The sequence below is a fragment of the Mustela putorius genome, unplaced genomic scaffold (assembly GCF_011764305.1).
Source record: "Mustela putorius furo isolate JIRA1106 unplaced genomic scaffold, ASM1176430v1.1 tig00000166_pilon_pilon_pilon, whole genome shotgun sequence".
Taxonomy (NCBI): Eukaryota; Metazoa; Chordata; class Mammalia; order Carnivora; family Mustelidae; genus Mustela; species Mustela putorius.
In genome coordinates, this window is record NW_025421301.1 from 386455 (window position 1) to 414079 (window position 27625).

At 43.9% G+C, this 27625-nt stretch overlaps 2 protein-coding genes across 9 annotated transcripts in view; one reads left to right on the top strand and one right to left on the bottom strand.

The window, feature by feature from the left end:
- Positions 1 to 2090: 2090 nt before the first annotated feature.
- On the top strand, positions 2091 to 5894 carry LYRM2 (LYR motif containing 2). Its single transcript, XM_004766904.3, has 3 exons — positions 2091 to 2203; positions 2766 to 2906; positions 3384 to 5894. Exons 1-3 carry the CDS (start codon positions 2159 to 2161, stop codon positions 3462 to 3464), a joined length of 267 nt encoding a protein of 88 aa, XP_004766961.1. The 5' UTR covers positions 2091 to 2158; the 3' UTR covers positions 3465 to 5894.
- Positions 5895 to 9452: 3558 nt separating this feature from the next.
- The window catches only part of ANKRD6 (ankyrin repeat domain 6), a 65855-nt gene continuing 47682 nt past the window's right edge, over positions 9453 to 27625 (bottom strand). For 6 of the 8 annotated variants that reach the window (XM_004766907.3, XM_013063737.2, XM_013063738.2 and 3 more), the window contains 8 exons: positions 26844 to 26921; positions 22763 to 22867; positions 21338 to 21472; positions 20823 to 21008; positions 20202 to 20354; positions 12927 to 13040; positions 12086 to 12212; positions 9453 to 10955 (listed from right to left, as the gene is read on the bottom strand). In XM_004766907.3, coding sequence (XP_004766964.1) covers positions 10384 to 10955; positions 12086 to 12212; positions 12927 to 13040; positions 20202 to 20354; positions 20823 to 21008; positions 21338 to 21472; positions 22763 to 22867; positions 26844 to 26921 — 1470 coding nt within the window. In that variant the 3' untranslated portion in view covers positions 9453 to 10383. The remainder of the gene's footprint in view (positions 10956 to 12085; positions 12213 to 12926; positions 13041 to 20201; positions 20355 to 20822; positions 21009 to 21337; positions 21473 to 22762; positions 22868 to 26843; positions 26922 to 27625) is intronic. The other 2 variants (XM_013063736.2, XM_013063735.2) reach the window with 1 other exon arrangement.

Here is a 27625-nt window from a genome sequence, read left to right on the forward strand (position 1 = left end):
AGCTGCCACGTGCTGGCCTCGTGGCAGAGGAAAAGGTAAGTTGGTGAAAAACACACTGGCTTGCGAAGATGTTGCTCCAGATGACATGTTTGTTCCACTCACATTTCATTGGCCGTAGCCCTCTGTGATGGGTCAGGTAGGGAAAGATACCACCATTCTGACCAGGATGTGGTCTACCACATCTACCTTGTGGTAGGTAAGCTGGAGCTTCCCAGCAGGTGCCCAAGAGTATTCTTTTCAGCTTGTGCTGTGATGGGAAAGGGGAGGGAAAGGATACAAAAGATTCTCAAGAAACTACTGGGTGTTGGTCCTGCCAAATAATAAAATATTTTAGGGTTACATGACATAACCCCGAACAATTTGTTCAGACCCTAAAAAAACTACCTTAATGGGCAAAGCCCAAGAAGAAAGATTTAATAAATGTTGTCAAAATTAGTGCAGCAATTGGAAAAAAGTTAGACATCCACATCAAGCCATAAAGCAAACTAGGTGGAGTAAATATTTTAAAAGTTAACAATGAAGACAATAATGTAGGATTGCAAAGCTCTTTAGGGGAGAAACTGAAATTGAAAGCCTCAAAAGAAAAATATATTACTTATATAGAAACTTTGTAAAGCTAATATAAAAACTTTTCTTAAAGAAGAACAGGCAAACAAGCCATACAAAATTAGAATACAAACCTTGATTACCGTAACTGGACCAGTCATGAGAATTCACAAAGTGGGTGGCAAGGGCTATTTCATGTATTTTTATAAGAATTGTTATTGCCAACTAGACAAAACTTCAAAAAGTAGGCATTGTTAGCATCACCCATACAGTACCTGGTAATGTTCAAGAAAGGTAGGCATTGGGAGTGTATGTGGCAGGTCCTGTTCTCAGTGCATTATGCCCAATGCAACTGTGAGGTAGATTGCATTTCACTTTGCAGATGAGGAAGGAGGCCAGGAGAGGGTGAGGTTGCTGAAACGACACAACTAGGAAGAAGGAACACCAAAGGATTCCAGCAAGTGGGCAATCAAGTAAATGCTCAGTAAATGGGTAACCAAATGAACATTTTTGGCTGCAATTCAGAAAATTCTACTTGACAAACTATAGCAAAGATTCACCAACCCTACGTACTTGCATAAATTAAGGGCATGTGTGTGTTGGGAGGATAAAACAATTATGAGGAAATAAAAGCTTAAGTTGTGGGGACATTCAGTTCCTCATTACTAGTGATACAAAATTGTTATAACTACAATGGAGCAGCTATTTAAAACCTCAGAATTAATGAGAAAATTAATAAAGGGAAACTTCATTGAAGTAGAGTTGGGAGACTAGAAAGCTGGACCAACCACTCAGTGTCCCTTCCAGGAAGAGTGATGAATGACACAGACGTGCCAGTTATAGGTCCCAGCAGGTCAACAGTTAAGAAACAATTACAGGCCCCAAGAGGGAAAAAGATGAGAGGTGCAGTGTGCAAGAAATCAGCCACCCTTGCAACTCCATGAAAAATCATCTTGCTTTTTCCCGGTGGACTTTTCAAAACAACCGCTTCTCAACTGCCATTTCTGTAAAATAAGTTCCTCTCCTTTATCAGACTGGCCTGTAGTTTTTCCATAGCTTGCATGTCCCCAACTGCAATTCTCTATTCCCAAGTAAATCCGCTTTTGTTGGTAAAATAACCAACAAATGTTAAGTTATGTTAAGAACATAACTAATGGCAACCACGAAGATGCCACCATGAGGGAAATGGTTGCAAACAAATGACCAGGATGAAAGCAAGGAAAAAAAGACAAAAGAACAGGACACCAACATTAAACATTAAAAATTTTATTTCGAACTATGCAAATGTAAAAAGTTCAATGGGAATACACGGTTTCACCCCTCACTAACTTAACCAGTGCCAGGAACTGGGCCAGTTGCCTTACCCTTCCTATTATCACAACTTTGTGACGCAAGAACTGCTATCCCCCTCGCAACCCCCAGAAAGTGTATTCTAGGACAAAACTGCCCAAAGCTTTATAGCTTCAGTTCAAACAGACTAAGTGTGATTCTGCGGCCAACTGTAACCAGCCGCCGGTCTCCGGGGAAACCAGGCTAGCCCCGCCCCTGGTTACGCGCCCACTTCCGCTCCTGCGCACTGGAGTTCTACGGAGACCGGTGCTACCTGGAGGAAATGGCTACTTCCCGCTTACCCCCGGCGACACTAACGTTAAAGCAGGTAGCGCCCGTTTTTGTCAGCCTTGTAGGGCAGCTTTCCTTGATCTGATCTCCGTTATCCACCCCCACTTTGCGGAGTGGGTCGCGGGGGCGGGACTTCCCGGTGCGGAAGCCCGCTGTGGGGGTGGGGAGGAGGGGGCTGCCCTCTGGCCCTGGCTGGGTTCGTGAGGAGGGCGGGCTGTGGAGATCTTGGAACTTGGATGCCTCGGCCACGGTGAAGTCTGAGCTATGGTATAGAGTGAGATCGCCAAAGAATTTTAACTGCGTTGGTTTAAAAAAAAAAAAAAAAAGTGCTTTACTGTCGTTACAGCCTCTAGTAACTGGTAGTCTCTTCTCTGCTCAGTGGTCATCTCTTGATGTTAAGGGTTCTGAGGTTTGACAAAAGTAAGCAAAAAGCCCAAATACACTCTCGGCCTTTTTCTTAAAAGGGAAGTTTTTCGTTGTCCTTTTCAAAACTGAGGACGGAAGAGAAGTCATCTATTTTGTTTGGTTTCCCAAAGTACAGCCCTCTGGGCTGTAGAGTTTGCGGTTGTCATTGGCATTTCTCCTCCTCCCCTCTACAGTTCATGAGAAGGCAACAAGTTCTCCTTCTCTACAGAAGGATTTTGCAAGCAATTCGGGAAGTTCCAAATGACTCTGACCGCAAATACCTGAAGGACTGGGCAAGGGAAGAATTCAAAAGAAATAAAAGTGCCACTGAAGAGGTGAGAACAAGATCATGGTGAGGTCAAGCCCTGACCGTTTTGTGTTAGTTGAATTTTTTTTTTAAGTTTAATAGACATTTTGGAATATTTTTTTTAAGTTTAATAGACATTTTGGAATATAAGGATCATGGAGATGTATCTACATCTTCATCATTCCTTTTACATTCTTTTTAATGTATCAATTTTCCACTCAAATGATATTTGAAATTTTATGATCTTTACAGTATCATCACCTGACTTTTCTGTTAAATCAGATATACATACACACACGTGAAAAGATTGTAGATAAGACAGCATGATGGTTTGGGAAGTATGATGACTGGGGTTTATGAAAGCATGCCAAGCACTGTGCAGTTTGGGGTTTTCCTAATACACAGTGGCTCCAGTTCTCTGTGTTGGTCCCTAACAAATGAAATGATAGAGCTGTACCTAGTGTAACCAAGTAAAATAGTGACCAGCTTTCACTTTCTTCTACAGGACACAATCCGGATGATGATTACTCAAGGCAATATGCAGCTCAAAGAGTTAGAAAAAACCCTTGCTTTGGCAAAATCTTAACTGTAGCATTATTCTGAAAGACTGAATTTCAGAGTTTCCATGTGTATCGTTGAGCTGACTAGACTCAATGATGGGCAACCTAAAAGCAAGTCAAACTGTTCAGTACCTGGGAGAATATCAGAATACAGAGCACGGCATGTCAGAGCAAACAAAAGCACATCAGAACAATCGCCTTAACATTGAAAAACATACCCTTGAACATGTTTTTGCAAATGTTTTTGGATATGTCAGCAATTCAAGTAGCAATTCAAGTAGCAATTCAAGTGGTCAGCACTTAAAATCCTCAACATCATTAACCCTCTGGGAAATGCAAATTAAAAACCACACTGGGGCGCCTGGGTGGCTCAGTGGGTTGGAGCCTCTGCCTTTGGCTCGGGTCATGATCCCAGGGTCCTGGGATCGAGCCCCACATCGGGCTCTCTGCCTGGCGGGGAGCCTGCTTCCTCCTCTCCCTCTCTGCCTGCCTCTCTGCCTACGTGTGATCTCTGTCAAATAAATAAATAAATAAAATATTAAAAAAAAAAAAAAAACCACACTGAAACAGTAACCACCTCCACTGGAATAACTATAACTAAAACAGTTAGTAGCAAATATTGATAAAGATGTAGGGAAATTGGACCCCTCATACGTGCTGTGGGAAGATCAAATGGCACAGCCACTCTGGAAAACAGACTGTCAGTTGCTTCAAAGATTAAGTTACCACACAAGTCAGCAGTTTCTTCCTAGGTTTATAACCAAGAGAACTGAAAATCTTTCTATAAAAAACTTGTACGGGAATATTCATGGCAGCATTATTCATAATAGCCAAGAAGTAGAAGCAATCCAGAGGCCCATCAACTAAGAAACGATTAAATACGATGTCTGTAGAATATTATTTAGCAATAAAAAGGAATGAAGTACTGATAACATGTCTGCTACACATGGATGAACCTGAGACCAGTCACAAGTGATCACATGTTGTACGATTCCATTTATATGAAGTATCTAAAATAGGAAGAAATAGTTGGTTGCCCTAGGCTGTGTGGATAGCATGGCAAGTAATTGCTAATGGATATGGGGTTTCTTTTCTGAGTGATGAAAACATTCTAAAGTTACAGTGGGGCTCCTGGTTGCATAACTCTGATTATACTAAAGTCCATTGAATCGTATATTTTGCATGTATGATATATGAGTTATACTTCAGTAAAGGTTTTACGGATTTTTTGGCTGATGTAGAATTGACAGAATACTGTGTAAGTCAATATTTTAAGAAACATACTGTATGAGATGTATGGAAGTATACTGACCTCAGGAGATGCCCTGGACCTTTCTTGAAAAAATCCTGCATTACTGAGGGTTGTTGAGGTAGGTTCCTCAGATGGGTCATGATCCGGTCATCCAAGGATTCTCTGAAAACATCATCACTGGGAATATATATCTTTTTTGGAAAGAAGAGAGACAGCAGCTTTAATGAACACATTGAGGCACTTACCAAAAAGAAGAGGCAACAACATCGGGATGAAACTAATGGCAATTACCTCAGCATCCGCATAGAAGTGAGACTGTAAGGGAAGATCCTTGGTGCATTAGGTTATTCTCCAGTGACAGGAAAAGAAAGTTTGCAGAATACATTGGAGATGAGAAGTTGACCTGAGGATACTCTGACCAAATAATGTGCAACAGTTAATTTAGTGAAAGTGAGAGCTTATGGAAGAGGCGGGATTGGCAGTCCCTACAGACCGATGTCCTCTGTTCTTTTACAGAACAGATCTAAAAAGGTAATCCCAGAATCTGACCAGCACCTGAAAAATGTAGGAGAAATTCTGCAGAATGATAAATGGTTACCTAGTACTGGACTGCACACCAGAGGGAGAGAGAGGCAGAAGGAGGCGTTCATCCATGACCTGCCTGCATTGCCAGGCTCCACCCACCCAGCCCTCAGGCTCAGCCCACAAGATAAAATAATTCTGAATGTTCTTCAGCCAGGTTATCTAATTCAAAATGCATGAGCTAATTATCAGATTTGTACATAGCCTTGCATCAGTCAAGCTATTGCCAAGCCATCTGATGGGCAGAAGCCTTTGTGAACAGTCTGTGAACAGAAAACACTTTCCTTCTTGCAGCATGATATACCTGATCAAGTATAGGCAATTTCTAGTAAGTCTAAAATCTTGACACTACAAATCACCTTTTCATGAGGTGTAGAAGTCAGTGACTTGGTGACATTCTTCCTAGCAGTGGTATATGTCAAAGATATAAGAGCATTTGTGGTTTAAGTTTGTAAGATGCAATTAACAGATGCCAAGAAAACAGAACTTGGGATTTGTTTTGTTTTTTTAAATTGGGTGAAACACTACAAAATTGAATTTTCATTTTCCAGATGCTAAGATTATTATAACCTTTAATAATGGACAGCGTTTGAGCACTAAATAAATCTTAGGCTAAACAACAGTTTCTCCTCCCCTATGAAACCATGCTCATTAAGATGGCCAGGTTCTAACTCCTGGTAGAACACATTCTTTTTTTTTTTTTTTTTTTTTTTTTAAAGATTTTATTTATTTATTTGACAGAGAGAGATCACAAGTAGACAGAGAGGCAGACAGAGAGAGGGAGAGAGAGAGAGGCAAGCAGGCTCCCTGCTGAGCAGAGAGCCCGATGCGGGACTCGATCCCAGGACGCTGAGATCATGACCTGAGCTGAAGGCAGCGGCTTAACCCACTGAGCCACCCAGGCGCCCCGGTAGAACACATTCTATTTAGCATCTTTGTCAGTGTTCTGGCTTAGACAACAAATTACCCTTCTGGGTTTTCCCTGTGAACTGTACTTGCACGGGAGCACCTGGGTGGCTGAGTCGGTTAAGCATCTCAGTTTTGGCTCAGGTCATGATCTCAGCATCATGAGATTGAGCCCTGCCTCAGGCCCTGTGTTGGGCCTGGAGCCTGTTTAAGAGTCTCCCTCCCTCATTCCCTACCCACCCTCTAAAACAAAACAACCCCACAACTATACTCTTATCTGATTGTTGGAAGTTTTGTTCCTGAAATTTAAGGTACTTGTTCAGTTTATGTATTTGAACTACAATAAGTCAAATCTTTATATTAAGATTTTTTTTTTAAGATTTTATTTATTTATTTGACAGAGCTCACAAGTAGGCAGAGAGGGAGGCAGAGAGAGGGGGAAGCAGGCTCCCCGCTGAGCAGAGAGCCCCATGCGGGGCTCGATCCCAGGACCCTGGGATCATGACCTGGGCCGAAGGTAGAGGCTTAACCCACTGAGCTATCCAGGTGCCCCTATATTAAGATTTTTTAAATATCAAAGCTTTCGAGCATAAGGGTAATAAGTAGCTAGGGCTATCATTTAGAATCCTGAGTATCCCTGCGTCATTACCTCCTTTGAAGTGTACCATCAGGTTGGAAATTTCTAAACTCAGCACAGGCCTTGCTATGGGTGGGCCTACAGAGGCCGTTCTCCTATTTGAGAAAAGCAGCATATTCTCTGGTGTTTATATTATGGGAGTCACACAAGCAGACACTCAGGAGAGGCTGAGGCCCACACTTACCTAAATGTTCTTGTACAGAAGAAAAATGCTAGTCAAACAACAGAGGGAAACAGCTTACATCTACTGTGGAAAAAAACTGGGATTATGTAGAGTAATTCTGTCCAAGCAGAATCAAAAACAAACTGTCACTTTGTGCCAAACTCGAAATCACCACAGCCTATTTCCTTCCTTCAGGCAGGCATTTGAGCAATTCTGTCAGGATTAAATTGCTATTTTTGTTTACAAGGAAGAGGAAATTGCTTTATATCTATTCTGGGTTGTTTCCCGACTATGTGTCTCATGGATTTAATATATTCATACTTACCATATTTTGGCAACATTACAGAAGAATATTTCCCTTTAAAATCAACAGAAAACAATTTGAAAAATTTTTTTTATAAGTATTCTAAAAGGTCACTGGTTTTGTCTTCTAAATCTTAATCGATTTGGCTTTTCTATCACAGGAAGAAATGTATTTAGCTTTTACGAATAATTTGTTAGAAAATGTTATTTTGCCTGCATACAGTTTTAAGTGAGGTTTTGTTCTCTTGGTTCAGTATTTTCTAAAGGTCAGCAATTTAAACAAAACCTTAAAGCTTGCACTGAGAAGTATTTACGTAATTTCCAATATTTATTTTTCATGCAGTACACCTTATTTCTACTTTAAACCAGATGTATTTACCAGAAATTACCCTTCTCTCAAAACAAGGCAAAGGGTGTCTGCATGAAGGCACTCTTTCTGGGAATCATAAATTTGGTCCAACACACAATCAAAAATATCCACTATATATTCACACTTTCATTTTTTAAATAAGAATTTTAATATCTATAGTGTTGAGAACCATGTTTAATGCTTAGAGGAGACAAATTCAAGGTAATAAAAATATTAAACAGAAGACAACATATCTCTCAAGTATCAGTGCTTGACTGGAAAAAAAAAAAAAAAAGATTTAAGCATGAAGACTATTTTGGGCTCCTAAAGTCAGAAGTAAGATTGGACTTATATATATTCAACCTAACCACAGATTTTAGTTTACTCAGTGCAGTAGTTTTCTAACAAAAACCCCACTGCAGTATTATACTACTTTTCTGTGTTCTACATCATTTTCCCCCGTAGCTATTGAAAGTTCCAATCTCTGTTTCAAACACAACCCACATGACAGACTCTCAGTTAATGGCTTTGCTTCTTTGGAAGAGTACTAGGGTGGCATTCACTCATTGTAGCAGATAGCAGAAGGGAAAAGTAAGACCCCTATCAGACCCAAAGTTGAAATTTTGACAATACTAAAGAACAAAGACAATACTAAAGAACAAAGACCCAGTTTTTGAAAATAAGCCATTGGTCTAGAGATGCTGCCACCATTTTGGGTTGGGAGGCTGACTGATGGTGTTCAGTTTCCTTGCCTCTACTGGGTTTCCCTTCTGTTAGACAAGGAGCCGTGTCATCTGCCAGACCAGGTACCTTTGACTCCTCATTCCTCCCTAGTCAGTTCCCTGTGACCTGGACAAAAATACCCAGTTCGCAGTGATAAACCACCTGTTTCTGATGGGTGGAGGTTACACAAGCAAAATACTTCCTTCCAAAGCACTCTATGGTTGAGATAAAATTTCATTTGTTTTCAGCATTTCTCAACAAGCATACTTCTTGGGGTAATAGGATGTATTTAATGAGTAAAAAGAACTGCTTAGACTACAACTTACTATCTCAGGATTTCATCTGAGTATCGGGCAGTTCTCAAGAAACTGACGTGAACTGAGGAAGGATTTTAAAGCTGTCCGTGATGCCTGACTGGGGGACCTGAGAAAGTGAAGGTACCATCCCACTCTGGTTCTGCCTCAGGAGCGCAGAGGGGAATGAGGAGAAAAAGGCGGCTCTCCACGGAGCGGTGCAACAGGAGTCCCTACAGGAGAACCACACGGCCTTGATGGTAGCTGAGGAATAGGACAAGCTCACAGACATGAACATCAGCTGGAGAGGATATTGACTCCCTGTTCGGGTTGTATAATGGTGACCTACACCTAGATCTAGATTTGTTAGGAAGATCTCTGTCCATAGATTGTCACTATTAAAAAACAAAAACAACTGCAAGCCTGATTAGGCAGAAACAAAGGAACTATAAACATAGTGTGTTTTCCTGGGTGTGCCCATATCAGGAAAACATTTTCTCTTTGGCTCAATGAGCAGCATTTTACTCAAAGTTAGGGACAATAGTACTCAGTTCCTGTGCTGTTAGGATGGGGATTTCTGTGCATACATGGAATCTGAAAGAGAGAAATATAATCCCACATACCAAGGGACAAGAAGTATAGAAGAGAAATCCAAAATTCAACCTACCTAAGCCACTTCTACAACTTTGTATATTCCATAGAGCAGAGCAAAATCCTCGGGGCTCCACAAAGCTGGGAAACAAGTGGGGTCTAGCTCAAGTTACTGAATTATTTTACCTTGAAAGAATCACTGCAAAGCACTGGGAAACTTTTGAGGGTCTTTAATGACAGGACACAATTAGAAGTGAAATACTTTCAAAAGAAATAGCCTTACTTCTTTATAAAATGTAGACCGATAAGTTCAAATTTAGAAAGGTACTCTTGGATAATCGGGTGTGATTAAGGATAGAAGTTTCAGATAGTTTTTTGATGAATGTTTTTCCATTAATCTTTAAAATCAGTAGGATTAATCAATCATAATGTTACAGTATTTTGGCTGAAAATACAGAAACAATGACCATTGATTTGAATGTTTCTCATTTGAGTTTATTAACAAACGTTCCCAGTGCTATTAGCCAATTCCTCATTATTTTAAGTACACACCAACTCTGCAAAATCTTTTAAAATATACTGGATCAAGTGACATCATGAAAATCTTTTTCTCCTCCCAATCTATTTGATAAGTTTTCATCTAGTTAAAAGGTCAGCATTTTGAGAAGTAGGAATTTGAGAGGGGATGTGTGCATCTCAGCCACAGTTCTTACAGAAAGATACTCTTTTCTGGGCCCAGCCAGTGTGCACCACATGAACGGCCACTGGCGTTCACAAGGGATTTGCTTTTCTTCTTCCTTTTGACTTATATTATTTCATACATCTTGAATTTTAGGGTTTAGGCTCGACGCATCATATAGTTGCTTAGCGTGGCTCACCTAATCTGAGCTTTTGAACCTCAGATGACCCTGGTCTGAGGTTATGAATTTGTAATGAAACCTACAACTAAGCAAGTGTCCCCTGGTTTCAGTCTCACTGCTGAATTGTCATAACTTCAGAGCACGGGAAGCACAGGTCTGGCACATTTCAGAAATTCAACTGTTTTTTGAAAGGCAAGTCCGTCATGTGCACGATAACGGATATGTTGGCCGTAGCTCTTCTAGAGCTGCAAAGCCAGGAATCCCTTCTTGTGCTGCTCCCCAGGTCCTAATTTTCCTTCTGCACCTTCGTCCTTAGTTTAGCAAGTTCTTCTTCTAAACTTTTAATGTGTTCCTTCAGGGTGGCCTTGTCTTGCTGGGCCTTGTGACTGGCTTGGCTTCGTGCTTCCTCAATCTTCCTTTCATACCACTTTTCCATCTGGGTAGAAACGGCCTCAAAAAAATACTGGGTGATCTCCAGAGCTTGGGAGGTATCTCGAATGTGAGGGGCGGTCTGCTCGCTGCCTGCTGCTGGTGGCGGCAGCCCACAGGGGTTGCTGGGTGCTGGGTGCTGGGTCCGATGCCTTGTCTGCCCACTTCTCCCAGACTTCTTGGTTTGGGTGCCTCTGTCAACACAGGGCCCAGCCTGCTGATCATATCTGGCTGCCTCTTTCCAGGGTAGCAAGGCTGTCTGGACCTTGACATTCCGCAGTCGAGAGCCTGTACAGTCTGAGGAAGACAGCTCCTGCTGTAGTCGGTGGGTAGCAGTGGAGTTGAAGGCCTTTTCCTTGGGCCTCACCACCTGAGGAGAACTGTCAGAAGCTGCTACTGGACCTGCAGTGACCACTGAATGATCCACACCTAGTTTTGGAAGGAAAACAAAAACACATTCACACAGTCCTGTAGCTCTGGGTTGGCATTTCAGAGTCCTGATAATCCTGTAAACCGTCAGCCTTCCCAATGGCCCACCACCATGTGCAGTTTTTCCTCTGCCTTCCCCGCTTTCACTTCCCCCTGATGATCATTTTGGCTTGGTAGGGCTTAACTACACCCGGTGGCATCTAAGACAAAAAAGTTCTGGCCTTTCCTTTAGCCAGTTAGAAAGCTTAGAAGGTTCTGGGTATCATTTTGTGATTGCTAAGGATGTTCAAGGATCTCCAAAACAGAACTGGGTATGTACTGATGAGACTGAATCTGTCCATTCCCTAATTTCTGGGCCTTTTCTGCACCCCCAATTATTAGCTCCTTGACTCAAGCCCCAGTCTGGTGAGGTGGTCATATTCTCTATACCCAGAGCTCCAGCCAAGTTCCATAAAGAGACCTGGCATGATAAATTTTCCCAGGTTTCCCCCAATGTTATGGGCACAAAGAAGATAAAAACCACAGTTCCAGAAATGGTCTATTATCTTAATATGCTTGACATATCAGAATTCCTCACAGAGGCCTAATTACAAAGGCTCTAAGTGTCCTCAAAATTATCACTGAGTAAAAGCACTGTGGCTAGCAAGAAGATACCTTGCTTGAATGATGTCTCCGTCTAGCACCTTGGGGCAGCCTCAATATAGGAACTACTGCTCACAGAGGCTTTACATAGTTGAACAAAGGTCAAAGGCTGGTCAGGGAGAAGAAAGAAAGTAGCCCAAGGGCCAGGGCAAGAGCCCTGCCGAGGAGACAGATGTTCATTTCTTACTCTTCATCTTTGGGACCTACTCGGACACCATCAACACTGTACCTGAAACACTGTCATCACCAGTCAACAATTCTTTTACTCCTTCATTCATATATGTCTGAATACTTAAATAGGAGTACTTTCCTACTGTATAGCAACTGGATGTACAGCAATAAGCAATATATGTCCTTAGCTCTATAGAATTTATAATCTGGTGTTTTCCACAGCCCTATCCTAGGGGCTGCCTTTGGATACAGCAAAGAACAATCTCTGGGGGTTTCACCACCTTTGGGTGGAATGGCGCTCTCTGCACACGCGTTACCTGTAGAGGACTCGCAAGTAGATGGTGTGGATTTGGTCCTAGAGGCCCTAGAATCTCCAGAAAGCTTCAGCTCCAGATTCTGAATCTTTAGCATGCACCAGGTTTTTAATTCATCCACCAGTGATGTCTAAGAAAAAAAAAACACACACACACACAAACCCACACAAATGATTAGGTGAGTTGCACATGTGGTTTATGAAGGAAAGCATCAAGAGTGGACTCTTCAGTTATGATAGTTCAGTGCATCATCTTGACCTGCCTAAAAGCTGTGGATTACCTCCCTCCCCGCCCACAAGCCACACAGCCTTCTCTGCTGCCCTCTGCAGACCAAGCTTCACCCAGCACCAAACCTGACAGTTTTTATAATCTGAATGGTTTAGGGCAAGAGACACCTTTAACACCCAAAGCTTCCCAAATCCTAATCAAGAGTATCTGGCTGCTTAGGAGCATGAACTCACACACACTCAACAAGGACTCGGTTTATGTCGTCTTAGGGAGACGAACTCCCCAAGGGCAGGAACCAAGCCTCGCTCAGCAACAGAGCAATGCCCAGCAGACGCACGGTACACAGAAGTGATTCAAAGCAGAGACCACAGCTTCCCCAGCATATTCTGTGAACCGTTTAGTTTCCACCTATTGCCAGAATATTTGGCAACAAAAGGACTGAACTACCTGTTCTTTTCTATTCATTATATAAATGAATAAAAGGACATTGTAAAGAGGACATGTTACACATTACAAATGCTTTTATGGGCTCCAGGCCTCTGGGTTTTCAGTGATGGTCTTAGCTCAGTGGAGAGGAGTGGTAAATGCCCAGCTAAGGACAGATCCTGGTTTTCACCTGTCGTTTCTCTCCCTCGTGCTTCTCGGCGTCGGAGTGCTGCTGCAGGCGGTTCAGGCACTCGGTTCTCTCGGCTGAGAGCCGCTCCACCATCAGCTTGTCCAAAACACGCATCTAGGATTCAACGGGCAGACAGCATAGGACTGAGAAGATCTAAGGATGGGTCCCGGTCTCTTGACTCCTGAGACGGGGCTCTGGGGGACCGAGCAGGAGCCAGAGAGAATAGAAGCAAACCTCAACTTCTTTTACCCTAGTATCATCTAGTCTCCATCAGACTCCAGGTTTTCACCATCCCTGAGCCTGTTTCTGTATAGTCAAGGCTTCTTTTTCTCATTTGTTAAAGTCCTAAGGGACTGAAGAGACTGAACACACAGTAAATTTAAACTTAAGTCAACAGACCTTGAACATAGAATTTTTATAGGTTTCAGAACATTATTTCCAAGACTATTATTGAAAGGAAAAACTATTTCTAAATAGTCTGCAGCTGTACCCTTCCAATTAGTTCTTAACACCCCACCCGAAGCGTCAGTGGCTGCCTATGAGGTGGCGAAAGAAGCTGAACGCTCAGCGCTTTTACCCAGTGTCCAATGAACAAACGCCCTGGGGCTTCCCTGAGAGGAACCAAAGCAAGTGTGAAGAAGGATGGGGAAGGAGCTTAAAGGGCTTGCGTCAGAGAACAAATGATTGTCCCCTTTCAGTCGTACCGTCCTGGTCCCCCCCAAAATCATGACATTTCCCTGCAGGGCCCTAACACCCAGGGGAGCCAAACTTCTGCTGCTCAGACAAGGCCCGAACAAGGGAGAGGAAACTTGGCAGGGGCCAGCCCATAGGGGCTCGCTGCTGGGCTCGTCTCCTGTCAGGGACACACAGGAAGCTCAAAAAACTAAAAGAGCAGCAGGTCTGGAGATGTGGTGAGCACCTTCCGTTTGGTTCCTTCAGCCCTCCTGTCTTCCTGTGAGCCACTCTCTGGTCTCCTCAGATTGACCGACTCGCCTCCCTCCTTATCCCAGTCACCGAGTTGCTCTAACTTAGCTCCAGGGCACGGCTGACTGATGCCTGCGTGAGCAACGGACTCAGGCCACTGCAGAGTCCTTTACCTGTGATCAGGAATTAGGACAAAGAGTCTACACCCCCGTCTGTCACCCTCCTTGAAATAAAGTGAGGTCCTTGAGAAGATCCAGCATTTATCGAATATACTCCTCTCCAGGCTTAGGCTGGCTGAAGGGGGTTTTATTTATAAGACAATCTTAACTAATATATTATGGCACTAGGAGAAGACTTCTTGAAGGGGATTTCCATGAAGTACAAATAGCAGATGAACCTAAAATGCTCTACCTCACCAACAAACAAGGAAACCAGAATTAAACAATATTCTTAATTAGTTCAGCAAAAGCTTCAAATATGGTAATATTAATGATTGCAAAAGTTCAAGACGGAGACTCAATTTATATACTTACCTGGCCTGTTGGATATAAATTCACACAACTTTTCTGTTAAGTAGATTACTAATATTTGTCAAGAGCCTTAAACATATTCTTTTTTTTTTTTTTAAGATTTTATTTATTTGACAGAGATACAGCGAGAGAGGGAACACAAGTAGAGGAGTGGGAGAGGGATAAGCAGGCTTCCCACCGAGCAAGGAGCCTGATGTTGGGCTCAATCCTAGGACCCCAGGATCATGACCTGAGCCAAAGGCAGACGCTTAACGACTGAGTCGCCCAGGCACCCCAAACATATTCTTAACTCTGGACCCAATTATCCTAAATCTGAGCAAATAACTTGAAAAGCAAACATTTACCCACATAAATGTTCATCACAGCATTATTTATAACAGTGAAAAACTATAAGCAATTTCAAAATCTAATAAAAAATATGCTGGAATATTATGAAGCAAAGGACATGGTAAACTGCTCAGGATATCAAATCAGGTGAAAAAAGCTGGTAGTAAGTCCACAACTTGAGCCAATGCAGACCTAGTATTAAGTTAACCTAAGGTGTAACTTAGGGAGGTGTGTGGTGTTTGGGTGAAAGTGGTGATGGGGATTAAGGAATGAACTTCCTGGGACGAGCCCTGGATGATGTAAGGAATTACTGAATCACCACACTGCACACCTGAAACAGAGCACTATTAACTATACTGGACGTGGGAAACAAACATGTAATAGACAAAACCAAATTACATGTTCCGCTCCATACACGGAAGTGTACATTGCCATTAATTAGCACACCAAAACCCAACACGACTAGGACATTACCAAATTTAAACATAAGCTTAAAGATGGCCCAAGATGGTGAGGCAGTAAGACCCTGTCATCTCCTCCACAGACACACCAAATCTACACCTATTTATAGAGCAATTCCTCCCGAGGACCTGGGGGATGACAGAGCAGTTTCAGCACCACAGGAGATAGACCATACAGAGAACAGCAAGGGAGACAGAGACACGGTAACAGAGGGAACCCCCTGCCCCAACACTGAACTGTATAGTGGAGACAGTACTGAGGGAAGGTGAGAAGATCTGTCTGCCCTGGTGCACAGAAAAAAAGCCAGGATTTAAAAGGGCATCGAGAATACAAAGGAACCAGAACCTGCCAAACGTCAGGGCAGCCACTGGAAGACTCGCTGGGTCAGAGGGCTGGCAAGCACCAGAGTGTGTGTTCCTCCTCCACCTTGATATCGCAGAAGGGAGCAGGGCCTGGGAACCGACGCCATCCTGCCACCTCGATGAGCCCTGCCCTAACCCTCAGCAGCCCGATCTGTCCCACCACGGCAGCCCCCAGCATGGTGCAGTGCTCACGACAGCTCCAGCCAAGGTGACACAGGTGGCCAAGGTGACACAGGCTCCAAGTACCTTGAACACTCCACCTCCAAATGACTTGCCAGGGCACACTAAACACAGTGTGTCCTGAGTCTCCCGGCCTGAGTCCCCCTTGGCTCCAGAGGCTTAAAGGCACACACAGATGATGTGGTAGGGTGCATCCGTGAAGAGCACCCTGGAACACATCACCTCGTACCCGCTTTGGCTTCCGCTCACCTGCCGTGGGGTCTCTGGCACAGAGGGCCCCGGGACTGACCCAATCTGCACTCACATTAGTTCATGCCATTCCACTAAGACAGCCCTAATGCAAAGATCCTGGGGACCCCCCAACCGCCCACACCAGCCACAGTTGTGCCAGCCAGCCGAAGTCCCCAAGCACACACACTCTATCTACATAGGGAATGACCACACATAAGAGCATTCCTTCAAGTTTAAGAGAAGTAGCTGTTCTGCCTCATTCATAGAAACAAAAGCAGAAAGTCAAGCAAATGAGGAGACAGAGGAATAGGCTTCAAACAAAAGAACGAGACAAAAAAGCAAGGAAAAGAACTAAACAAAAGAGAGGTAACTAATCCTAGTGATAAGGTTCAATGTAATGGTCTTAAAGACCATTAAAGACGTTCACCAGTTGCACAGAAGGGGATGAACTCAGAACTTCAATACAGAGCCAAAAAACATAAAAAGAAGTAATCAGAGATAAAGAATATAGTAACTAGAAGGAAAAATATAATAGAAGGAACCAACAGACCAGGGGATGAAGAAGAATGGATCTGGAATCTGGGAGAGGAGGCAATGGAAAGCACCCAGACTGAATAAGAAGAAAAACGAATTTCGAGATAGCTAGAAACTTCCCTGAGCTGGGGAAGGGAAACTCCAGGTTCAAGAAGCACAGAGAGTTCTAAACAAAAGTAAGCCAAAGGAGATACACACCATGACACATAATTAAAATATCAAAGAATAAAAATAAAGAGAATTTCAAATCAGCCAAAAAAAGTAGTAACATTCAAGGAAATGCCCATAAGGCTATCGGCGGATTTTTCAGAAACTCTGAGGCCATAGGAAGTGACAGGATATATTCAAAGTCCTGAAACAAAAAAACCTACAACTGACAATATTCGGCCCAGCAGAATATTTATTCTTCAGAATCCAAAGAGAGATAAAGACTTTCCCAAACAAAAGTTAAAAGACTTCGTCACCATTAAAACAGCCTTACAAGAAAACGTTTTAAAGATTTCATTTATTTGAGAGAGTGAGTGATCAAAAAAGCACATGCGAGCAGGAGCCAAGGGAAGGGCGGAGGGAGAGGGAGAAGCAGACTCCCCACTGAGCAGGGAGCCAGACATGGGGCTCCATCCCAGGGCTCGGGGATCATGACTGGAGTTGAAGACAGACGCTTAACCAGGTGCCCCAATCTTATAAGACCTTCTAAAGAGATTTTTTTTTTTAAGTAGTAAAAAGGCAATAATTAGAAAATTATGACAAAAAATTGGTAAGTAAAAGTAGTAAAGTAGTAAAGCAATCACTTATAAAACTAGTATGAAGGTTAAGGGACAAAAGAAGTGAAAGTGTATCTTTAAAGTTAGTTAGGGAAACTCAAAAGAAAAATAAACAAAATAACATATAAAACCCATGGGGGTTGGTCAGTAAAAATGAAGTTCTTTTTGAATGTATTCAAACAAGTGACTTTTTTTTTTTTTTTGAAAGAGAGCAGGCATGTGCACATAAGCAGAGGGTGGCAGTGGGGAGAGGCGGGGTGGAAGGAGAGGGAGAGAGAGAAGCTCAACTATGCTCCGTGCCTGGCGCAGAGCCTAATGTGGGACTTGATCTCATGACTCTGAGATCATGACCCGAGCCAAAAATCAAGAGTTGGTCGCTTAACCGACTGAGCCACCCAGGCTCCCAAAGTGACCATCAATTTAACATAGACTTCTATATACCTAGGATATTATATAGGAATCTCATGGTAAACACAAACCCCAAACCTAGGATACACACACACACACACACAAGAAAGTGAAGCAGAATATTTTTTTTTAAGATTTTATTTATTTATTTGACAGAGAGAGATCACAAGTAGGCAGAGAGGCAGGCAGAGAGAGAGAGAGAGAGGAGGAAACAGGCTCCCTGCTGAGCAGAGAGCCCGATGCGGGTCTCGATCCCAGGACCCTGAGATCATGACCTGAGCCGAAGGCATCGGCTTAACCCACTGAGCCACCCAGGTGCCCAGAGAAGCAGAATATTAAAGAAATTCACCAATCAAGGAAAAAGAGCAAGAGAGGAACAGAGAAGAACTATGAAACAACAAGAAAACAGTAAAATGGCAATAGGTACATACCTGTCAATAATTAAATGTAAATGGTCTAAATGATCCAGTCAAAAGATAAGGGGTGACTGAATGGATTAAAAAAATAAGACCCATCTATTTGCTGCCAAAAGATACTTACTTCAGACTTAAAGGCACACACAGACTAAGAGTGAAGGGATAGAAGATACTCCATGCAAACAGAAGGGGAGTGGGGAGAAGGCAGCCAGGGTAGCAATGCTCATATCATAAGAAACAGACTTTAAAACAAAGACTGGGGCACCTGGGTGGCTCAGTTGGTTAACCAACTGCCTTTGGCTCAGGTCATGATTCTGGAGTCTCAGGATCAGGTCCCACATCAGACTCCAAACTCCAAGGGGAGTCTGCTTCTCCCTCTGACCTTCTCCCCTTTCATGCTCTCTCTCACTGTCTCTCTCTCAAATAAATACATAAAATCTTAGAACAAAAATCAAAAAGCAAAGATTGAACAAGAGAAAAAGAAAGGCTTTACATAATGTTAAAGAGATCAATCCAACAAGAGAATTCTAATGATTATAAATACATACGCACCCAACATCAAAGCACCAAAATACATAAAGCAAATATTAGGAGACAAATATTAGGAGACATAAAGGGAGAAATTGATAGTAATACACAAAAAACCAACAATAAAGGAAACTTTAACTTCCCACTTACATCAGTGGATAAGTCATTCAGATAGAAAATAAAGAAGCTATCTTTTTTCTTTTTTTAAAGATTCTATTTATTTGATAGAGAGTGTGCAAGAGAGAGCACACACATGCGCACAAGCAGGGGGAGTGGCAGGCAGAGAGAGAAGCAGGCTCCCAGCTGAGGAGGGAGCCTGATTCAGGACTTGATCCCAGGACCCTGGGATCATGACGTCGGCTGAAGGCAGAGGCTCAACAAACTGAGCCACCCAGGTGCCCAGGAAATTGTCTTTGAACCACACATTAGACCATTTGGACTGAACAGATATTTATAGAACATTTTATCCAAAAACAACAAAATACACATTCAAGTGCACATGGAACATTCTTCAGGATAGATCATGTGTTAAAATAAATCTCAATAAATGTAAAATGACTAAAATCATATGAAGTACCTTTTCTGACCATAAAGTATAAAACTAGAAATCAACTGCAAGAAAAATATGGAAAAGCCAAAAGCACATGGTTTAAACAACATGCTACTAAATAACCAATGGGTCAACAAAGAAATCAAACTAAAAAAACTAAAAAAAACTAAACAACAACAAAAAATTTATATATATATATATATATGGAGACAAATGAAAATAAAAACGATAGTTCAAAATCTTTGGGACACAGCAAAAGGAGTTCTCAGAGGGAAATTTAGGTAATATGGGCCTACCTCAAACAAACAAAATATCAAACAAAAAAAATGAATCTTACATCTAATGGAACTATAAGATGAAAAAGCCCAAAGTTGGGAAAAAAGAATAATCGCCAGAGAGAAATAAATGAATCAGAAACTAAATAAAAACAACAGAAAAGATCAGTGAAATCAAGAGCTGCTTCTTTGAAAAGAAAATTAATAAACTTTAGCCAGAATCCTCAAGGAAAATCGTGCCATTGCAGTGACATGGATGAACTCGAGGGTATTATGAGGAGTTAAATTAGTCAATCAGAGAAAGACAGTTATCATATGATCTCACTCGTATGTGGAATTTAAGGGATGAAACAGAGGACTGTGGGGGACAAGAAAGAAGAATAAAAGAAGATGAAACCAGAGAAGGAGACAAACCATAAGAGACTCAACCACAGGAAACAAACTGTGGCTGGAGGGGAGCGGGGGTGGGGGCTGGGGTAACTGGCTGATGGACATTAAGGAGGGCACGTGAAGCAGTGAGCACTGGGTATTATGTAAGACTGATGAATCACAGACCAGTACCTCTGAAACCAAAAATATATGTTAATTAACTGAACATAAATTTTTAAAAAAGATTTTTAAAAATCTGAATAAATGGGCTTGAAAGAAACCAGAACTCTTCCTGACAGTCCAGCTGAAATGCTCAGGGCCGAGGCTGCGGAACAGAAGGATGCTGGAGGGCTCTTTCTGATTTCCATTTCCTGTCCGGGCAGCGGGACATGAAGAGTTCTGGCAACTCACTGACCTGGTGCTGGGTCTTGCCCTCCATGTGTCCCAGCTTTGTGTTCATTTTATCCTGCACCGACCCCAGCTCGGCTCTGATCTCCTCCACAGCTGCCTCCAGCTGGTTCTCCAGCTTGTTGATTAGGGGTTCACATCGACAACCATTGATCGGTGCCTGACAGGGGAACAGCAAAGAAATCAATCTGCTCATTCGTTCCTTCCACAAATTGGTTTTGAGTCCCCTTCCAGTGCCAGTCAGTATGCCAGGGGGAATACGGATTTTGGAGGAGGCAGATGGAGTCCTGGCATAACTCTGGGATGTCCAGTGGGCCAAGCCTTGAGACCAACAGGCATTAGGAATTTTCATAGAGTACCAATCCTTGCTGCTTTTATCTACTCTGGGGCCTCAAAATGATCAAGTCCCCTAAGGATGGTGCAGAAAGCCATGTGACTGCCCTTGTGTGCCTGGGGCTCAAGGAGGGGGCGCACCTGCAGTTTGGGTCAGGAGGACCACCTGGTTTATCTTCAGAGCTCATGCCTTAAGTCAACACTGAAAATGGGTATTCGTCCCCAAGAATAGCAATAAACGCACAGCCTTGCTTAAGGCCGAGGGTCCCAGGTCTGGACAGGGCTCGTCGTGTACCTGCATCACTTTCCCATCCTTGCCCCGGTACAGCGTGTAGAGCTGGTAGGCTCTGAACTCATGGGGAGGGGGCGGGGGGGAGCATCGGTGCCGGGGTCTCTTTCTAGGAGGATTATGAGCATGCGCACTCTTCTGGTGTCCAGGCTGCTGGTCTGCTGGTGGGGTGGGGTCAGAAAACGCAGACACCTGTGGGAGAGGAAGAGCCAATACCCCTGAGCACTGGGACATCTGCAGGAGTGATGCCCAGTGCACCACGCCCATCTCACCCACCTCTGACAGAGAACCTGGCTTGCTTGGTCTCATGGCATTCCTCTCTAAGCACCCCATGTCAAAAGAAATCGACCAGCCCACTAACCTTGTGTTTGAAGTTGGCCAGATTTCATTTTTGTGCTCTGGCTCCCAACCAGCAAGCCAAGCAAAGCGGCGTTTTTAGCTACTGGGCATGACGCTATCCCAGGGCCCTCTGCCAACCCATCTCCCAGCCCTCCCCTGGCTGTTTTCACGGGCCTCCAGACCTTGGGCCTTGACTTTCTCTGCCGATTGTCCTTTGCTCTGGGCTCTGGGGAGGCAGACAGGAAATCTTCTCTGGCCTCTTCTTTTCTGGGTACAGCATGTTCGCTGCTGGGGGTGTCTCCTGCTGAGACACTTCCCTACAGAGGAAAGAAAAAAAGCCCAGAAACCAGTTCTAATTGCCCCCCTCTGCCTTTTTCTGTAATGGTGTAAAATTCTGGTTGCAAGACAGCATCCACTAAGGGACCCAGGGAACTCTGAGCCGATGACAAATCGGGAACACTGCCTGCTGGCCGACCCGGACCGTGTTCCATTTTCCCAGTCACTCGAGTATTTGTCTTTGCCTTTATTAGGGGCCAAATCAAACAGTCTTGAGTCTAATTCTATATTCTAGAGCTTCAGGAACCTACCACAAACACCTCAGCATTAGAGATTTTTTATTTATTATTATTTTTTTGCATTTCAACAACCACAGCAACAACAAAAATACCATTCATTCTCTGAACTTGGACCTCACAATTCATAACAGAGTATGAGAAACCTCTAAAACAACAACAACAACAAATCACATTTCTAGTCCTTATGGAACTCTTACCAATTAATATATACAATATACCTACAAGAACTTAATCAGAGTTACACCGCCTTAAACCTGGAAATGGATAAGATTTTAAAATAGAATAATGAGGACTTAGTATAAAATTTTATGGGCCAAAAGTTGTCTTTATATCCTAGCCTTTCTCGTTCTGGGAGATCGGCAAGGCACGGTGCATTCCATGGCTATGGTGTCTCGTCGTGCCGGCTGTCCCCGTACGAGGGCACCTGGCAGAGGGACCTGAAATCCAGCTCGGGCACTCTTTACCATATGTGCCCCGAGTGGGGCTGGGGTGCCCAGGGGGCGTCTTCTTCTCAAGTCTCACAGAGGAATGACATGGGCGACCATAGCCTCAGTCCACTCCCTAAGCAGAAAGGAAGGAAGCAACCTAGGCCAGCGGGTGTCAAACTGGAGTCCGCATCAGAATCACCCGCAGGGCTTGTTCCAACCCAGCTTGCCGGGCCCCTCCCAGAGCATCTGATCCAGGGCTTCTGCATTTTTAACAAGGTCCCAGATGATACAGTGGACACCACACTTTGCCAGCCACTGCCCTATACGATTAAGGGCACAGTGTCCCAGGCGGAGCTGTCCACATGGTGGTGACAGAACCACAGATAGAGGGGGCTAGAAAAGACCAACAGGCAGGCGCACGATCTGAACCCTTGGAGGAGTGGAGGACAGGGAGTCGAAGAGAAAGCGCGGACAGCGTTTGAAGAAGCAGTGGAAAGGAGAGACAGAGGGCGTGGCCGCTGCCCCAGGAGCCCAGAAGCCACGTGAGTCTCCCACCCTCTGGGAGGGAGTGAAGTTGGGGAGGCGCAGGAGGGCTACCCCCCACCTTGCTTTGTGCCACCTCATCTCTTGGCACAGACTGAGCTCTCCTCTCTTCCTTGAGCCTCTCTCTCTTTTTCCTCAGGCTTCGCCCACGACTGAAGCGCAAGACCTGAAGGAGGCAAGAGGCATCGTTACAAACCGCCGGTGCGCAGCATCAGCACGATGGACTCGTCCTTGGACCCGGTGCTCTGATCTAATGCAGCTTCCCGCCTGGTGAGAGACACCCGGCGTTCACGTCCACAAGTGCTTCCAGACTGTCTGCTAGGCTCCCGAGGTCCCGTGCCAGGCTCTCTAAGGACCCAGAGAGCAGGAGCCCCGATCCCTGATTTCCAGGAGCTTCAGGTCTAGGACAAGAACAATGGCCCCATATAGGCATATGCAGGCTGTGCACGGCTGAACTCCAGGGACCACCGCTCAGAGAGACTAGGACAGGCATGGCATCCCCCAGAGTGGTAGAACATGGCAGCCCCGGGCCAGGCACAGGCTCACTATCTTGGTACACGGGACCTGAACTAGCCCATCAGATTTTCTCTCTATCTAACTGTATTCAAGGCATGGGGAGTTTGAGTCAAACACTGAGGTGCGTCTGTGAACCACAGTACCCACCATGGGACGGGAATCTCCTCCTCAGAAGGAAGCATTTGGTCTGCCCCTTCGAGTATGGGAGTGGAATGGACACAGGCAGGTAGACATGGGGTCTGAGACCTTGATTTTGGAACCCAGCAGCAGCTGGTTGTAAAATCTTTGGGCAAGTTCTTTGCCCTCTCTGCATTCCCCAGTGTAAATATGGGGAGTTAATAGAATTAACCAAGACAAGCAGCCGGCTGGGACACGCTGGACCATCAGTCACTGTTAGGTGCCTTCTTCCTGCCCCCGTCCCTAGAGTACCTTGATTGACAGAGGAAGTTTAACAAGGGTACAGATCTTTGAGCTGGCAGAAACCTTCAGTCTCTGGCTCAGCTCCATACCCTTCCCCCAGCCCCTTGCTCCCAGTTCAAGAAGCACCCACCCCACTTTGACTAAGGGGTCTAGGAAGTCCAAACACTTTTTCAAGGTCCCAAAATTTTTCAGCAAAGAAACAGTTGGTCTTCATATGTAAATAGTTCAGCATAGTTTTCAGCTCAATGTTCAACTTCGTGTTCATTAAATTCAAGTGACACTATTACGAGACAAAAAGAACCTCTACGGGCAGCAGGAGACCCCTAAATGAAGAATTCTGGACATCTGCTTGTGGCTGAACCAGATTTTTAAATTGTATTTTCATCCCTGAAGTCAACAGCTCTGAAAGTGACCTGGAATCCTGGGTCCACGAGGTTAAAATTACCTTCATGATATTACCACAATGTCGGCCGCCTTCTCTCTCACACTGAGTGTACAGCGGTGTTTACCAGAAGCTGCACACGATACGCCAATGGATCACAAGCGGAAGTAAAGGAGGGCCCTCCCATCTTTTTAGGAAAACAGTATGGAGATTTGCAGAAATGAAAAATACTGCTATACTGCTACTTACTCTTCTCACACAACTTGTTTTGATAAAGTTATTTTTCAGAAAATCAACTTCCTTTTGTGGTAACAGAGTTAAAAATGTTTATTATTTAAAAACACGTTGCAAGTTGAATTTCAATTATGGTAACTATTAACAGATATAAACACAGCTCTTTATGGGCCTCTAGAACGTTATGTGTCCCTAGACCAAAAAGGTCTGAGAGCCACTGTCCTAAGCCCTTTCTTAGCTAAATTCAGACTCACTAGGCAGTCTAGTCTGATGCGAAGTGACTAGCGCCCAACACTCATTCAGCTTATGGTCTGCCAGAACAGAATACAGCCCAGCATTCACCCAAAATTCACTTTCAGAAGCATTTGTGAACCGTTATCAATCTAAACTGAGAAGGGATACTCACAGGTCACCCAAATCACCAGAATAATTCCCTCCATACAGCATGTTATTAGCCAGTGAAAATAACTTTGCATGGCTTACAGCCTTTCTCAGCGAGCCATATCGTCTACCAAATGGAATGTCATCAATCTTTTCCAGTTCAAAAAAATCAGGGTATACGGATCCTTACAGAGTAACCTCGAAGGACTGCCATTGAAATCCATGGTCAACTAAGGTACCAAGGCAAGGAATTTCCTGTTTCACACAGAGGAAGGCTAGTTCTATCACCTCAGAACAGAAGAACAGCCTGTGTATAATTTTGTGCATATGTGAAAGTTCCTTCTTCGTATTGAGAATAGAGTTTAGCATATATAATCACATAAAAAACTTCCATAAAATGTCATCCTGTTTGCTATTCAAGTGGGTGTGGAAAAACCGAAGATTTTTTTGTTTGCTTTTAAGGGAAACACTAAAGGAGAATTACATAGGAAAAAGGCCCACGGTAAAGTTTTTTCTCTGTGAACTCAGATCCCTGAGATCTGGAAGACAAAAGGCAGGTAGAGTTAGAGGCATGTAAGTCTGTGTGCCTTGGGGATACTCCACGCCACAAAGTTTGATGATCATCATACAGCTAAGAACAGAGGTGTCCGAACTGTCAAATGCTGAAATGCCGTGTAACAGAGATGGATTCTGACCATCCCTTACTTTCTGATCTGTAAGAGACCAATATTTCTCGATCAGGATTCATGGATGTGATTCCATTGATGATTCATTTGCAATAGTTGGAAAGAGGTGGAAACTTTTTCCAAAGCACCACCTGACTTGTTCCTGTCAGGGGCTCCAGAGACTTCCAGACACCACTGAGGACCCACTCCATGGGCGACAGGCTGACCAGTTTTCAAAAGGCAAAAATCTTCACCTCTTCCAGATACTGCTAATTATATCAGGTAGGTTTTAAAAAAACATAAATGAGGGGTGCCTGGGTGGCTCAGTCGTTAAACATCTGCTTTGGGCTCGGGTCATGATCCCATGGTCCTGGGATCATGACCGGAATCAGGCTCCCTGCCTGGCGGGAAGCCTGCTTATTCCTTCCCCACTTCCCCTGCTTGGGTTCCCTCTCTGTCAAATAAATAAATTAAAGTCTTTAAAAAAAAAAAAAAAAAAAAAAAAAAAGATATAAAGGCCATACAGACCTCTGGGCTGATGAGAGTCAGGTATGTCAGGGTCCTATCTAGAATCTTCCTCTGGCTCTCTGAGACTTTACCTACTTACAGCATCAGGCATATTAAGATTGAAAATGAATCTATTTTTGCTGTAATGTAACAGAGTACCTCTAATCAGGAAGTAAACCATTTCCTTAATATTGGACATTTAGATCCAAATTATTATAACAAAATATTGGACAGCAACAAAAAAGCAAACTGGCTTCCACATGATGAATAATTATGTGAACTGCAGAACATTTTCCTATTATAATTAAGATAAAGGGCAGGATACAAAAGGGTAGTATGTTGTAGGCACAATTATGAAAATTAGGTGTCTGAAAGGTAATATGAAGAAACAAAAAACCGTTATTTCAGGATGCTAAAATGAGGAACAGCTTATACATTATTAAGTGTTAGATAGTTTCAATCTCAACTCAAATGATATTAATTTTAAGTTAAATGATGCCACAAATACCATTACATTCAAAAGAAGGAAAGAACACCATTATATTTGACTGCCTCTATTGGACATTAACTGCTTTGTTTGCCTACAATGGATCCCTTTCTCCCACCGTTCTCTAGGAAAGGCCCCTTCCAACCACACAATCAAATGGATACAGCTGTCTTCCTAACGTGCCTGTCCTACTTGTTCAGGGCGTTTGCCCCAAGCTCATCAATCACAATCTTCTTCTGTATCATTTAAACCAGAACCTTTTCCCCAAGCACTTGGGGCGTTAAAGTCCACAAAGCCAGTAAGGACCATGAACCAGCCACAGAGAAGAAAGGATGCCCACGTATGAAGACGAACTGCTGAAACTTAAGTCTCTGGTTCTAGTTATCCTGGGGGCCTACACGGATTCCTACATTTTCCACTGCCTGATTGTGAACCCATCAATTTCCTACTTAAGGCAGTTTGAATTGGCTCTAATAGATGGTCACCAGAGAATCCCAACAACTTTGCAGCCCCACATCAGCCATATAATGGAAAATCCAATAAATCCTACCTGGGGAGCTTTAGTGAGGAGAAGAGCAACTTCTGGATTATTGTGGTAGCGCGCAGTCTCCAGTGGAGTCTGGCCTGCCTAAGGAAAGGCACAGGGGAGGACAAGTGAGTAAAAGACACCAGCCCTGCCCACACCTAGCCCCCAGTGGGGACACTGAGCCACACCGCAAGCTCAACAGATACAGTCACACGTAAGACCTGGCCCTGCTCTTGAGGCCCACCGCGGTCAGCGGGGGAGCCAAGTCACACCCAAGGGCACGGTGACGAGCAGCACACAGCAGCGGTGGGTCAGTGCGGACCCTTGCGGAAGCAAAGCCCTGGAATGCTTGCCCACCAAGGAATCCTTCCTAGGAGAGAGAGGAGGGAATGTGAAAGGCAAGGTCACGGTGGAAGCTTTCAGCTGGAGAAACACAAAGGACCATCACATGCAGCCGAGCCAGGAGTCTTCCCTGGAGGACACTTGGAAGGACAGATGAAGCCCTAGTCAGTCTCAGGACCTGGATTGTAAAGAACAATTAGGAAGCTATGGCCATATGGCAGACTCGAGGGAGATCAAGCCGAAAGGTAGGAGTTGATAACTGAGGGATTCAAAGGAAGGGAAAGACCTCAGGGGACAGGTACGGTGACACACCACCCGATCAGGTGGGAGCTGTGAGGAGGAGGAGAGTGGGGACTTTTGTCAGCTCCAACACTCCCCAACTCTCCACACAACTGTCCGGCCCCCAGCCCGTCTGAGTCTGTGCTGCTTCAGGAGGGCAGAGACCCCAGCTCGGCCTCAAGGAA

Coding starts and splice junctions, on each gene's coding strand:
- LYRM2 (XM_004766904.3), top strand. CDS start 2,159: ATGGCTACTTCCCGCTTACCCCCGGCGACACTAACGTTAAAGCAG. Junction 2,204..2,765: donor CGACACTAACGTTAAAGCAG/GTAGCGCCCGTT, acceptor TCCCCTCTACAG/TTCATGAGAAGGCAACAAGT. Junction 2,907..3,383: donor ATAAAAGTGCCACTGAAGAG/GTGAGAACAAGA, acceptor TTTCTTCTACAG/GACACAATCCGGATGATGAT.